General features: G+C 38.3%; 1 protein-coding gene across 1 annotated transcript in view; it reads left to right on the forward strand.

Annotated features, from left to right (window-relative positions):
* Positions 1–225: 225 nt before the first annotated feature.
* Positions 226–14483, forward strand: part of LOC106496909 (mucin-2-like) — a 52963-nt gene continuing 38705 nt past the window's right edge. Inside the window, exons 1-9 of the mRNA XM_067295339.1 lie at positions 226–445; positions 7032–7293; positions 8330–8444; positions 8909–8999; positions 9413–9525; positions 10019–10235; positions 10589–10714; positions 11758–11875; positions 12762–12900. Coding sequence (XP_067151440.1) covers positions 226–445; positions 7032–7293; positions 8330–8444; positions 8909–8999; positions 9413–9525; positions 10019–10235; positions 10589–10714; positions 11758–11875; positions 12762–12900 — 1401 coding nt within the window. The remainder of the gene's footprint in view (positions 446–7031; positions 7294–8329; positions 8445–8908; positions 9000–9412; positions 9526–10018; positions 10236–10588; positions 10715–11757; positions 11876–12761; positions 12901–14483) is intronic.

Raw genomic sequence — 14483 nt, forward strand, 5'->3', positions numbered from 1 at the left:
AGGGGACAATAAGGTTGGTGGAAATGTGGCTCAATGGTCGGGCTCAAAGGGTTGTGATCAATGATACAAATCTAACAGGTGGCTGGTTATCAGTGGCATCCCTCCAGAATTGACTGGGGCCAATACTGTTAAATAACTTTATTAATGCCTTGGACAACAGGATGGAGTACTCTAACAACTACAGTAACTAACAAAGACAACAACAAATTGGGGGGAACAGTGGAAATGCAGGATGGCAGTGCTGTTATTCAGAGAGACCTTGACAAGCTGGATAAACAAGCTGACAAGACCCTCACAAAGTTCAGCAATGGCAAATGCGAAGTCCTGCACATGGGACCCAACAATCCCATGCAAGAGTATAGGCTGGGGGCTAACCAGCTGGAAAATAGCTTTTCAAGAAAAGACCTGGAGGTCCTCATGAACAGGCTGACCATAAATCAGCAGTGTGAGAACAACATGATCCATGACACAGAAGAGATTTGGGACTTTGAACCAAAAACTCAGATATAGGCAATGACTTTTGATGCTGCCTTAATGCTCAGCCAAAGGAGATAAATTTAAGTGTAAACCAGCTTAGGTTTCAGCCTAATTTGTGAAGATTATATAATAGGAATCATCAGTAGTGATCAAACTGTGATCACTAAGAGGTCATTGTACTTCCCTGAACATACAGGAAATGTTAACCTGTGTATCTGAAACCACAGCATAGCAACTGTTGATATGAGTTGATTTTTCAGTGGTAAGCAATGTAATGATTCATAAAATATTCTTTTCCTCTCACTAGTTTATGTTTCTCCATTAGAACCGATAAACAGATTTACATGTATTACCCAGCTGTCTTTACCTTATTATTTTATCATGACTATAATTACTAACCAGTTACATCTCTTACAATTTCTCTTTCATAACTCTTTGTCCTGGTATTTTGATAATAACTATTAGAGGTGATAACACCTTAATTTTTCACTGTATGTATTTCTGTATATACAATTATCTTGTAGCCATCTTCTTCTCCTCATTTAAATAATAAGATAAATTCTACATTAAATTATACTTCAGTGAAGTTACCAGAGGTATAACTCATGACCAAATTGATCAATTCTTTTCCTCAACACTTTCAACTTTATTTATTTGTATCACATTTATGTAAATACTAATAGCCAGTTGCACTTTTAAAATGATCAGAGAAGACAATGTCTTTTCTACTGCTTTGAAAAAAAAAAAGCACCTTTTACTTATCTTTTCTAAGTATTGAAACTATTTCCTCAAATATAACTACCCCAACAGCAAGAATGTCTATAATTTTTTGGAAAAATCATAGAAAATAGGGTTGGAAGGAATCTAAACGGCCATTTAGTCCATTCCCTGCCCCAGGGCACTATCAACTATACTTGCACCATTCTCAGGCAGGTGTTTGTCTAACCTGTTCTTAAAAACCACCCGTGATGGAAATTCCACAGTCCTCTCAGGTAATCTATATGAGTGCTTCACCATACCTGCAAAAAGAACATTTCTTCCCAATGTCTCACCTGAACTTCATTCCCGGTATTAAGCCTAATTACATCTTGTCTTGTTCCCAGTAAATATGGAGGACAGTTTAGTTCCTTCTTCTTTGCAGGAACTGTTCAATCCCATGTATTATTATGGGATTAGCCCTACTGAAAGACTGAGTTTCTCTACACTACAACGTAAAATTCTATAAATAAAGGTCAATTCACTGAAGCAGTATATCTGTAATATATCTGTAAATAAATATATTAACATATTCACAAAACATTGTTCACATAAGAGGAACTGTTACCATAAGAGGAACAGAGAAAAATGCCAAGTCATTCATTGCAAGCTCCCCCTTGGAAGTCATTCAGAAGTCCCTTAAATTCTATTTATCTCAGAATATATAAATGAAGTAAGATTGAGCAAAAATTTTTCCCTGGCTGCTGCTCATTTCTCAATGTTTCATCAAGTCTTGTAGAAAGAAGACTCCTCCTAGAGTGCAAATATCTTGGAGAAGTCAGAGCATCCTCTATTTACCTGTGCACCTGCGAAGGAAAACGAAAACGTCTGAAGCCCCACCTTTCAAGAACCTTGTGAAACAACCTGGGAACTGAGCCAAAATCTACTCTCTCACTATATAAGACTTGAGAGCAGACAGGTATTTTCTCAGAGGCAGGTTGTTCGGTAGTTCCTACCGAACTTCCCAGAGATGGGCACAGGTGGTGGGACACGAATACCACTATGGATATCAATACTAGCACTTGCCTTCACACAGATCAAAGGTAGGAGGACTAACTTGCTTTGCATTTTTACTGTTCTAAAGAATTTATAACCTGTTCGGAGTTTGAAACAATTTTCTTGGCTTTGTGAAGCTAAAGAACATTTTATCTTTATACCAGATTTTTTTTTTCTGTTACAAATAATTTCCTTCCTAAGAAGAGAAAATTAAATGTCTTCAAAGTTCATATTTTAGTCCAGGTTCTTACCTCATTTTCTCTAGATGAAATCTGGAATAGCTCCACTGAATTTAATGGAGCTAACTCATATTTCTACCAAAGTACCTTGGATTGTCATTTAGCCTTTGATGTCCACTTCATACGGTAGAGCATTTGAAAATGCACAGACCAAAAGTGTAAAACTGGCTTTAGAAAGGAACAAATTAGTGGAGTGCTTCTGCATTATTAAAGATTTGGGTTGTTCTATCAGCTGATGCTACAGTATTGAAAAAAGGGACTGATTTTGCTTTAAAAATGTTGGACACCAAATTTAAGATGTTCATCTGTTGTTGCACACAAGATCGTATAAAAGTTTAGGGCACAGGGTTGTTTTTTTGAAGAAGTGAAAACAACTGGATTTCTGTGAAACTGGGATTCATAGTGCCTTAAATATTTGGGATTCATGGTGCCTTAATTATTCTACAAAGGCACTTAATACTTACAACGGTGGAAACTTTTTTTTATTAATACTCCACCTCCACTTCCCCTGAAGTTTAACGTAATAACACTAGTTTTGAGTGCATTTTGATCTCAGACACAGATCCTAGTTCTACTTCTTTCTACTTCCAAGGAATTCCACACTAACTTACATTAAAAAGTAGTTCCTTTAAAGAATAGCCCATTGAGAGGCTAACCGTAACATTATCATGCTCTGCAAAGGAAATGGGAATCTGGGATGCGTGTGGTATGAGGCAGAGCGTTGGTACCAGACAGTGCATGGGAAGACAAGCAAAAAGCTCTCTGGGGCTAGGGAGTTAAGGGAGAGAGCCCAGGAGCACGGACTGGTTTCGCCTATCTAAAAGCAGCACAATGTGCCCTTCCAACACTACCTGGAGACACCCAACTGGTGCAACAGGGAAGGCATTATGGATCTCAGCACAGCTCCAATTTCAGCGTTAGCCCCTCTAGCGGTGTTATTCATGGATTGCCCTGTTGTGGGACACAGCAGAGCTCCTGCCTGCCTTTTTTGTTCTCCCCGGCCGGCATACCTTGCCCTGCAGTCTGCCCTCTGCCTGATCAGCTCTTGTGCAGTAGGGCATCGGAAGCCGCTCCAGGCCCTTCAAATTTCCTGTAACTTCCTATTTTGAAGCTGCCGTGGAATGGAATACAAGCAAAAAATTTTGCTTTGCGGCAAAATCAACAATAGCAAACATATCTATTGGAAAGGCCTAATTCCTTCTGCGTGGCTTGTGGGTTTATTTTTCTTCTGCCACTTATTACAAAAAGTGCTTGAAATTGTAAAATACAGAGTAACTTTGGCTTTTAGTGAGGACAGAGATCACCCCTCTAGCTCTAAAAGGGATTCTTCCAGTAGAAAAGGGACCTATTTTTAAAGCTCTCTAGATAGCCAAAGGGTTTTACTAGTGATTAAAGCACATAATGATCATAAAAACAGAGAGTAAAATGAAGTCCTCTATCTGAAAAGTTCGTAAGGGCATCCAGGGGTACTGTGAGAATAACAGAATAAGGATCAGCCCAAATTCTCACCTATATGTTTTCGATGGCTTCAGTATAATTATTTATTAGTCTAAAGAAAAAAATAGCTCAGGGAGCGATATACAGCTATCCTAGCTGCATGTAGCACAGATCTTGATGTAAATCTGATCTCCTGTACGTCAGGGTAGATTTACTGATTTTTGAAACTCTTGTTACATGTTTAAGCAGATACAACTGAAAAATGATGAATGTACTACTGCAAATTAAATAATATTTTCCTCCTCCACTCTTCTTGACTCAGTTCAAGCCCAGGACAGTGGACAAAACTATGCTTCTCTGTCTATCCAGCAGGGACAAGACTGTAAGTATTTTTATGCTGATCTACCTCTAATATTTTGTCCAAAAATTAAATTGATAGATAAGAAGATTACTAGAATGGGCCTAGAAGGGCTAGAACATGGTGTGCCCTAAAAAAAGAGAGAGAGAAAGAGAGCAAGAGAAAGAGAGAGACAGAGAGAGAGATAAATCCAAGTTCCAGCAGATCTCTGACTGCTTCAGACTGGAGAAGTTCCTCTGAAATCTGGCGCAATGGATTTGGTCTACTGATGTGATACAGTTATCTAATCTTTAGTTTCGTGAAAGGTACATACCATCTATCTGAAAGTGTATTTTCAGAGGGGGTGTGTGCATACATACATATCACAAATGTACTTGATAGTAGGTAATAAAAGATACATTTTTTATGCTGTGTCAAGATGTCACTCACAAGAGAGAATAAGAAAACTGTAACTACCTTAAACATTAGAATGATTAAGTGCTACAAGATCATATATATAAAAAATAGCATTATGACACATACTGGAACATAGTAACTGTACACAGCAAAATAAGGGGGAAGGATACAACAAGAACTGGTATAACACTGATTACAGGCCAAAACCAGTGTTGCATAAAAATTCTGACATATTTTCCTAGTTCTTATTATAAATACATTATAATACTATTTACCATATCAGAATGAAATTTAACCATTCAGCCTGCTGCAATCTGCAGTTTGTGAGGCCAATACCTGGCAATTAAAATAGTGATAAACCCAAACTGAAAGTATAGCACAAATTGTGTAATAATAGTGAGTTCAGTTAATCATTGCAACAGATTGTCAAGGAAGGTAGTACATGTGCTTTCCCTTAAAATCCTTATATGAAGACTAAATTAGATTGTCTTTCTAAAACACGTATCTGTCTTAGCCATCCTTTCTGGTCTAAATGGAAAAATCAATGGCTGATATTGCAATCTACAGTATGGAAGTCATCAGACTCTATGATTATAATACATTCAAGGGAAAAAATGCAGCAAGTTCTCAAACTCTCATGTTGAGAAAATACAGTGTAGGTTCCCTAAGTGTCATATCCCTTTCATAGCTGGAACCAAAGAGAAAACAATAGATTTGAACATGGAAAATTTAGGGCTGGATCCTGCAATAGAAGTCCTTCCAGGAAAAAGCACATGATTAAAGTTTTACAGAATTTAAAGTGCCTTTTTTTTTTAATCTGCTTGCATTTGGTGTGTAAAAGTGTGTGTTTCCTTCAGCACAGAGAAAGATATGAGGTTCAGAAAAAATTAGCTGGTGTTTCTCACCTTACAGCTAAGACTCTTCAGCAGTTTTGAGCTTCTAAGTGTACTGAGAGGCAAAGGTCCAAATATAGCCATTACCGCTGCTTTTTCTGCATTGCTGTTACAACATTGAACTCTCGGGATCAGATTGTTGCGTTTGAGCTCAAATCAGCAGGGCCAGCATCAGATGGGACTCTTGAACAAATACTGGAAGAAAGAACTACAGCCATGCAGAATGGTCTTTGGGATTTGGCTGTTAGTGAAACACACAGGAAGACAGGACACAAAGCACTGTGCTAAACCATCAATAAAATCTCACGGAAACTCCACCTAGGGTGTAACTAGTAGTAGGAAATGTTAATTGTTAAAAGAGACTAGGCAATTTCTGTTGTTTTTTAACACTTCAAAAGACCTCTTTTTCCTCCTTAGATTTTAGAACAGCCGGTACCAAATCAAGAGGACTGACAATCATTTCAGCTCTTCAAAACATATTGGCAGTAAAGTGTAAGTTAAAGAAATTTCATGGCTCAGATATCTGTGTTCCTGTGGATCATAGAGCCCAGAGTGACTGAACAGATCAATAAATTGTGTAAGATCCTTTAGCCTTATAAAATAAAAAATGAACAAGAGAAGCAGTCAGTTCATTAGGTAATAAGGACAATCTAAATGTGGCTCAAAGCCCAGCTTGTATTTTGTTAATACGATACAGCCATAAAAAGGACAAATATAATACTGGGATATATCATGTATGCTATTTCCAGTAAAAGAGGGAAATTTTAACATGTTCAAAACATTGGTGTGACACCTCATGTAGGATATAGGGTACAATTCTGATTACCGTTGTTCAGGCAGGGTGAGTGGAAATCTGAAAGAGAGGCAGAGAGGAACTGTGAGGATGATCAGGGAGATAGGAGCCTGCTTCAGTAAAATGGAGGCTGAGAAGAGATAAACACTTTCTATAAAAGAGGGGGAAGACCAGGAGGTGGAACTCCTTCAGGGTAAAGGGTAGTACGGGCACAAGCACAGGCAGGCATACACTAGTCAGGAATATGTTTCCGAAAAAATTGGCAAAAAGTCTTCCAGCCATTAGGAGAGCGGGGTTATGAGTGGCCTTCCCCAGAAGGAGTACTAGCTAGTTTTAAACTAACTTTAAACTGAACTGTGAAGGTGAAACGTCAAACTTCATACGTTTAGAAAAGGGTTTATAGAATATAGCTGTCAGCAAAACCGGAATAGTGGACTGACTTAGAGACCCAGGAGGTCTCTTCCAGTCTTATTCCCTATATCCTCATGCAAAAAGATGATGAAACGCAAAAGATAATTGAACTAAATACATAATAGCTAAAAAAAAAAAAAAAAGCTTTACAAGAAGGCAAACAAAAGATGGGCGCTTTTTGGCTGGTGAAAGAAATAAAAGGGGAGAAACCATTTAAACAGAGGGTAATCACTGCAAATTACAGAAAATTCTTACAGCTCATTTTGAATCCACAGCTGGCAACCTCTCTCACAATGGCCGTGTGTGCAGTACATGGGGTAACTTCCACTTCAAGACCTTTGACGGGGACATCTTTTACTTCCCTGGGGTCTGCAATTACGTCTTTGCATCCAACTGCAAGTCCTCCTATGAGGACTTCAACATCCAGATAAGGCGTACAATGGTGGAAAATGCTACCATGATCACCCACATCATCATGAAACTGGAGGGAGCAGTGATTGAACTGACACGCAGCACTGTCCTGGTTGCTGGCAACCCGTACGTTCATACTTTCTACTATGCCCTGAAACTGCCATTGTTGCTCTTGCTCCCAGAGGGCTCTTTAAGGGAGCATCCCTTTCCCTCGTGTGATCTCAGAGTATTCCCAAGCAGCTGGAGGGCACAGGTCCTTCTTGAAGAGGCAACAGAAACAAGAAGGCCTGACAGTGAGCTAAGTGCCACCTCTGCGCATTATCCTTGTGTCTGTTTTGTGCAGATGAGCTATAACCCAGTTGCTGCCCCACTGCTACAATTTACAGATGTATAACCTGGATCCAGTGTTAGACTTTTATACCCCTTAAGTTTCTACTCTTCCATTGCTTTTACCAGAATAGGAGCACTGAGAAGAATTTCTGATGGTTTTTGCCCTTTTGGTGAGGAGTGTGCTGTTAAGCAGTGACTGCAGCTTGTACCAATAAACCTGAACTAGCTTTAAATTAGTTATCTTGGAAACTTCCTATTTATGTAGCAATGGTAGCACTAACTTTGGCATGGCATGTGAAACCTCTCCAAAAACCTGGGTAAATATTTGGGCAGCTATCCCACAGTGATCTGTGTACTACAGCACCTACGTACAGCAAGGTAGTCTAAAGGTTATCTTGGCTACACCTTGTGAATGGCAGTCATGTCACGTAAAGCCTAAGGAGTCTATCTCTTTATTATAAAGGGCTTTAAGGAGTAAATAGCAATATCCTGAAGCATATTGCCTGCAAAACAGAACCTCCCGATGCTTTCTGAACAATATAACCTAAGACTCAGGCCAACATTTTACCTGCCAAAACACCATTAACAGAGATAGTGAAAAGGAACAGCTGTTGAAAACAAGGCTGATCCATTTGTGCACTGAGAAGCAATTCCACAGGAAACAGCCAAAATGCTACAAACTTGTGTTGTCCTTATTTAGTTACTGTTATTACTGATTTCTTTACTTATTCTTTTTGAAATGTCTCAAAGAGAATGAGAATGGATACCAGTGTGGATATTCAATGGCTGTTCTGCCCCTTCCCCCACTGAATTACTGTGATTTTTCCCCCAGGATTCAGCTGCCCTACAGTCATATGGGAATCTTGATAGAGAGAACTAACAGCTACTTGAAAGTTACTGCCAAGTTAGGACTGGTCTTTCTTTGGAATGAAGAAGATGCCCTCCTGGTAAGAAAACATCCAAAACATAGCACAAAACCTGCATCTTAAAAATACTCTATTTACATCTTTCTAATCTTAATCACTTAGGCAGGCTTTAACTAAATTCTAATTTGTATCCATTTTTAGTGTATTGTGCTCTCCTCCCAATCCTCCTCTCTCCCAATTTTCTTTCCCCCCCACCCCAGCTCAGAATCCATATCCCCACAATTTTAAGGTCCTCACAACACAGTGAAGTACTTTTCAGATTCCAGACACAGCAATACTCTGATGATCACAGAGAGACTAAGACCAAGTTTTTCTTGGTAGTCAGTGACATTCATATTGGTGCCTGACTTGCTACCACGCCACATAGTCTGCCTGGCACACATATGTCAGACTGTGAGTACGTAAGTGATATTGGTATAGACTGCTCCTAAACATCAATGTTGACATTACTTTGAATCTAAACTCACTTTCCTCATTTCTTTTAGGTGGAACTAGATAAGAAATATGCCAATCAGACTTGCGGGCTTTGTGGGGACTTCAATGGAATGCCAATTAACAACGAATTTATTTCAGAGAGTAAGTAATAAAAAACATTATTAAATATTGGTGCTTTGTTTTTCTTTCTTTTAGCAGTATCCTGTGACATGGATTGAGAGTCGGATTAACTGCAAAGTAGTGATAATTTTGGCATGTATTTTCATGATGTCAGTTTTAATACTTATGTAATAGAGACAGGGATTTGAGATACATTAGGCTGTTTCCATAACCGTTAGATATTTTAAAACTTGTCACATATAATATTCTACTTTTTGCAATATTTAGGCTCCAGTCACTTACCTTCTTCATCTCCCTTTGCTATTCACATTATAGTGATATTATCTGGTAATCACTATTGATGTCGTAACTGGTAGTGTCACAAAAAGAATGTCTCCATGCAAAAGCCAGTAAACCAGTAGATAGTATTCTAATATTTTCACTGCTTTTTACAGATACAAAACTGACACCCCTGCAGTTTGGGAACAGGCAGAAGATGGATGGACCCACAGAACAGTGCGATGACCCTATTCCTCCTGCTGTTCTGGGGAATTGCACAGCTGAATTTGTAAGAATTTCTTTTTCAGAGCTTGTTTTTTTTTCAATGTAACATACATACTCTCTTTCTTTCAGTTTGGAAAAAAGTAGTTAAGACTGGAAAAAATACAGCATGAACATGCCCCCAGCTGTGGGTCTGGAAACAAAATGTTTCCAAATTTAATTTTTAACTCTTTGCCAAAGTGAATGCTAAAAATTTACATGAGTTAAGGGGAGAGGGGGCATTTTCATGAAAGAGAAATTCACTAAGTAGTTTCATATTTGCAGAAACCGTATAATGCTTAGAAAGTCACCTGAGCTGAAAGTAGCTGAAAACAGGGAAATTCATCAAGGGAGTTTCACATATACTTGCCCTCTTGTTATATTTTTCCCTATATATCTGCTCATGGTTGGACAGGATTCTGAACCAGATGGACATTTGGTCTGCTCTGGTACATTCCTTAAATAAAATAGTTTCATTTTTTCTAAACACTTTGTTTTATCTTCTCTATTTTCCCTCCTAGGGTTCTATCTGTCAAACAGTATTAACCAGTGAAGCATTCAGAAGCTGTAATGTACTTGTGGATGTTCAGGACTACATTGAAACTTGCATACAAGACCTATGCCACTGTGATAACTCTATGGCTGATTTCTGTATGTGCAACACCTTTGCTGAATACTCCCGGCAGTGCGCTCATGCAGGTGGACAGCCTCTGAACTGGAGGACCTCTGAACTGTGTCGTAAGTACCTCTGGAAGAGGCTTTCACCTATGCTCATTACCCACACACAATAAACTCCAATTATGTGAAATTTATCCTGAAGTAGACAGCCATTTAAAGGCCCATGTAAATTCATGAAATCAGTTTTATCCTGAGCATACTCAAGACTTTTGGGGTGTGAGGGTTTAGAGGATTTTGCTTTGCCAAGGGGCTTCAATATATAGCTGGAGCTCTAACATGTTGCAGATATTAATGTCTTCACTTGGATCAGGATTCCCCATTACATCTCAGGGGAAAGCGTCCTAGATTGTAAAGACTGTTTTCTCAACATTTCAAAGGAAAAGTCAGCATTATACTATTCTTTCTACTTTCAGCCAAATCATGTCCTTTCAACATGCAATACCAGGAATGTGGCTCCCCCTGTTCTGACACCTGCACCAACCCTGAACGATCTGCACTTTGTGAAGATCACTGTATGGATGGCTGCGTCTGTCCTCCAGGCAAGCTTACTTCCTATGCTTTTCTCATGTCAAAATTGCTAGAACACTTACTGGTACACATTTAGCAGCTTTCCTACTCTCTATCATTCACATCACAGTCACAGTAACAGCCATGTTCTTTCCTCGATATACATGCATAATTTTTACACAGGTTACTAAAAAATCCTTTCAAATAACAAACATGTACCTAGGACATGCACATAATGTCTGAAATGGGTTTAAGATACTTCAGTACTAACAATATGGGGAAGCTTTCTATTCTCAACATCCACCATCAGTTTACGGAAAGTGCATAACGTGATCACATTCTGCCCACAATGGTAATTTCTGGTGTTAGCAAAGCTGGGCCTGGTTCCCCAAAGTACAACATATTTCCTGTTCAGTGCAGTATGTCACTTCCTCTCTCTAAACAAGGAGCTGAGAGACCCCTAGGTAGTTTATAAAATTTGGCACTTCAGAGAATTACACATGAAAACCGAATGTCAGGATGTGATGAATAATACAAGTGCGTTGTCTTCAGACATGCTTAGTTCTGGTGCTGCCAACTGCTCATGAGTGACTGTGCTATATGATATTCTCCTATTGCTGATCTTCTGCCCATCCTCCATGAGGTCTCACAGAATTAGTCCTCACTTTTTTGTATACTATCATTGTCTTCTTTTAGGTAATACTTTGCCTTTGGGTGTAAAAATATTAATACTACGAATACGTTCCCAGGCAGCCTTATAAATGGTTAATCTATTCCATTTTGCTATCCTGTCATCTAGTAATTCTAATCCTAATTCCAATCTAATGAAGGCCATAATAGAAGGGTCTTCCCTACTGATCCCCTGTGATCACTTTAAGATTTTAGCTGGCCTTCGACTGAATATAGCCCCTTCAAGCTCTGCACAGCTGACATGCCATTATTTCAAGATGCTTATTCTTCATTTTCCTTGTAATACAGAAGAAATGCAGCATACTTTCAGCATCTCCCAGATGTGTACACCAAAGCAGGTTCTGCTGTGCACATCAGAATGAGTAACACTGTTTTTTTTCTCTAGGAATGGTATTTGATGACATTAACGGTGCTGGCTGTATTCCCCGTAAAGAATGCCACTGTACCTATGAAGGTGAAATTTATGCTCCTGGTGCCTCCTTCTCGTCCAAGTGCAGATCATGGTAACATACTCCCTTTCTCATACTTCTTCTTTAGATGCATTACCTGAACATTTTGAAGACAGGGAAAAATTACCAATTACTCCTTGAAAAGAAATTAGGAACTACCTGTCAACTGAAGTTCTTTGATTAAACATTTTTTAAAAGATACTTAAATCCTTTTTTCTCTTCATGCATGAAAGCAAAAATTGAGCTTAGATATGGGCACTCCCATTTCAAGACCAATCACCTGGTCTTGGAGGTGGAGGCTGGAGGCTTAAATCAGCATTTAAAAATGTAAATTGCTGTGTCATGTGCTTAAATGCCTTTGCAACACTACCGTGTAATACTAGGATGATCATGTAAATACTACTGGGGGCAAGACATTTAGGGACATGTTGCATTACATGGATTGGGAGATCATGTTTGAGAGACATTTGACAGACATGGTGTATATTTTTCAGTTTCATTATAGTTACTGAAGTATTACTCTGTAAGTGTATGCAAGTCCATCTATCTATCTATCTGTGAATACCAGAACCCCAGACATGCATGTTACTTTCCAAGCAATACTTAACACATTTGAAGCTTGAGTCATGCTAAGGGAGATGAGGGCCCATCCTTCATATGCAACAGAATGGATGCTAGGTTCACTAGGACTGAATTCTGTCCAAGGAAGGACTGCCAATTGATGGCATTATATAAAAAAATTATCACTGATATAAATGTCCCTTTCTGTACTTATTCTGAGATTTCAGAGCAATGTTGATTATTTGTAAGCATTCGTGTCTCCAAAAGACAATATGATCAATACTTCAAGAGGAAAATGAAGGCATCAGCTGCCCTTATCGTCTCTTACGTCTTTTATACTTGCATGACCCAAGCTTACTGAATGCCTTCATCATTTTAGTACCTGTGCTGGAGGTGAGTGGACTTGTGTCACCCAGTCATGTCCAGGAACTTGCAGTATTGAAGGAGGTTCCCACATTTCAACATTTGATGAGAAGCATTATTCCTTCTTCGGAGACTGTAGCTATGTCCTGACCAAGGTAAAAATGAGTCACATTCCTTGCTAAAGCAGTATGCTAAAGAAAAATGCTTTCATTAAATATAATGTTGTCTAATTAAAACTACTAATAATGGCATTAACTTTCTGTAACTTAGAGCTTCAATATGGAACCTTAAATGGATTTCAGTAGGCTTTCTGTGAGGGTTGTAGTAAATGAATATACCATTCTATTTTTATGTATTTTGGCCATCATTTAAGAATTGCACTGCATTTTTAGGTTCTGTGAAATAATCTCTATGCTTCCCATTCACTTTTTAAATGAAATATTGCCTATCTATTGTTTTGTAACTATTTCTTTCTGAGTAACTTTCTTATTGCCTCCACTGGAACTATTCTTTTTGTCACAGTTAATATAGTTCAGGGCCATATTTGATTAACAGTATTTACATTGGAATTATTATATAGAATTCACAGGAGATAAGTTATTTCATATATGATGATCAGCCTTCCAAATAGTCTTTCCCGGTAAATGTATAAAACTCTAGAATCTAAAGCAAAAAGCTAAGACGTCATACAAGTATTCTAAAACCTGTATCAGAAATAAATAATTTACAAAAACACCCAGAATATACTGGACTTTTTAGATTAGTAGAGACTGAATCCTGAGCAGGTATGTCTAAATAAGTGACTATAGATTTGCAAATTTCAGAATCCTAAGTATATTTATTGTTGATTTGCATAGGGTGAGTGATGTAAACTATTTTCATAAACCCTTATTAAATAAAAACTGCTCTCAAAAAAATCAAACTGAATGTTGCCAGACAAGAGAACCACCAACTCTTAGAAATGAGCTTAGAATGAGGTAATTTAGACATAAAAGAGGCTAAATCAATGCAAGTCCTCCATAAGAATCAAAAGCATAGGGCTAGATCCACAATGGGAACATAGATCAAACTTACATGCTAAACTCTCCTTTGGGCACCAACGCCTAAAATTAGTCTCAGAAGCTCAGGAAGTACAAAAACACCTAAACCTGAACACAAAGGTCCTAAAAATCTACAAATTTAACAGTGAATTACCATATAGATATAATTCTGCATCTCAGCTTTCCTCAATTTAGTCTTGACAATACCAAGAAAGTCCTAAGATATGTTCAGATTTACAGTGTTCTGCATGTTTCCCTGTAATGTCTCTGCCCATTAGGTACACAGAACACACCCTCTGAAAAATCAGACTCAAGAGAAAATCTGCATTCCTCCTTTATTCAGTAGCTTAGTGGGTAGTGATTTTAGTTCATTTTTTTCCTATGAGAGAATATTTAAATGGTTATCTCTCATATCCATTTAAAGAATATCCATTTAAGAATGTCCAGACCACGAGCTTTTTGGTACTCAAACTGTTCTGTGCAGAAAAGACTGGAAACCATTTCTCCTCTCTCTTAGGTAAATGCCATAACTGATGGGCAAGAAAGTCACGCTTGATCCGTCTTCTCTAGAGAATTAAAGTAGCATTACCTAAGCATTAGGAAGCTTTAACATTCGGTTGAATATGTCTAACTTGCCTTTCTGTCTCTATCCTTTAATGTCAGAAGTAATGGATAGATTCCACTGCTCAGCATGCGTG

This window comes from Apteryx mantelli, chromosome 4 (genome assembly GCF_036417845.1).
Source record: "Apteryx mantelli isolate bAptMan1 chromosome 4, bAptMan1.hap1, whole genome shotgun sequence".
NCBI classification, from domain to species: domain Eukaryota; kingdom Metazoa; phylum Chordata; class Aves; order Apterygiformes; family Apterygidae; genus Apteryx; species Apteryx mantelli.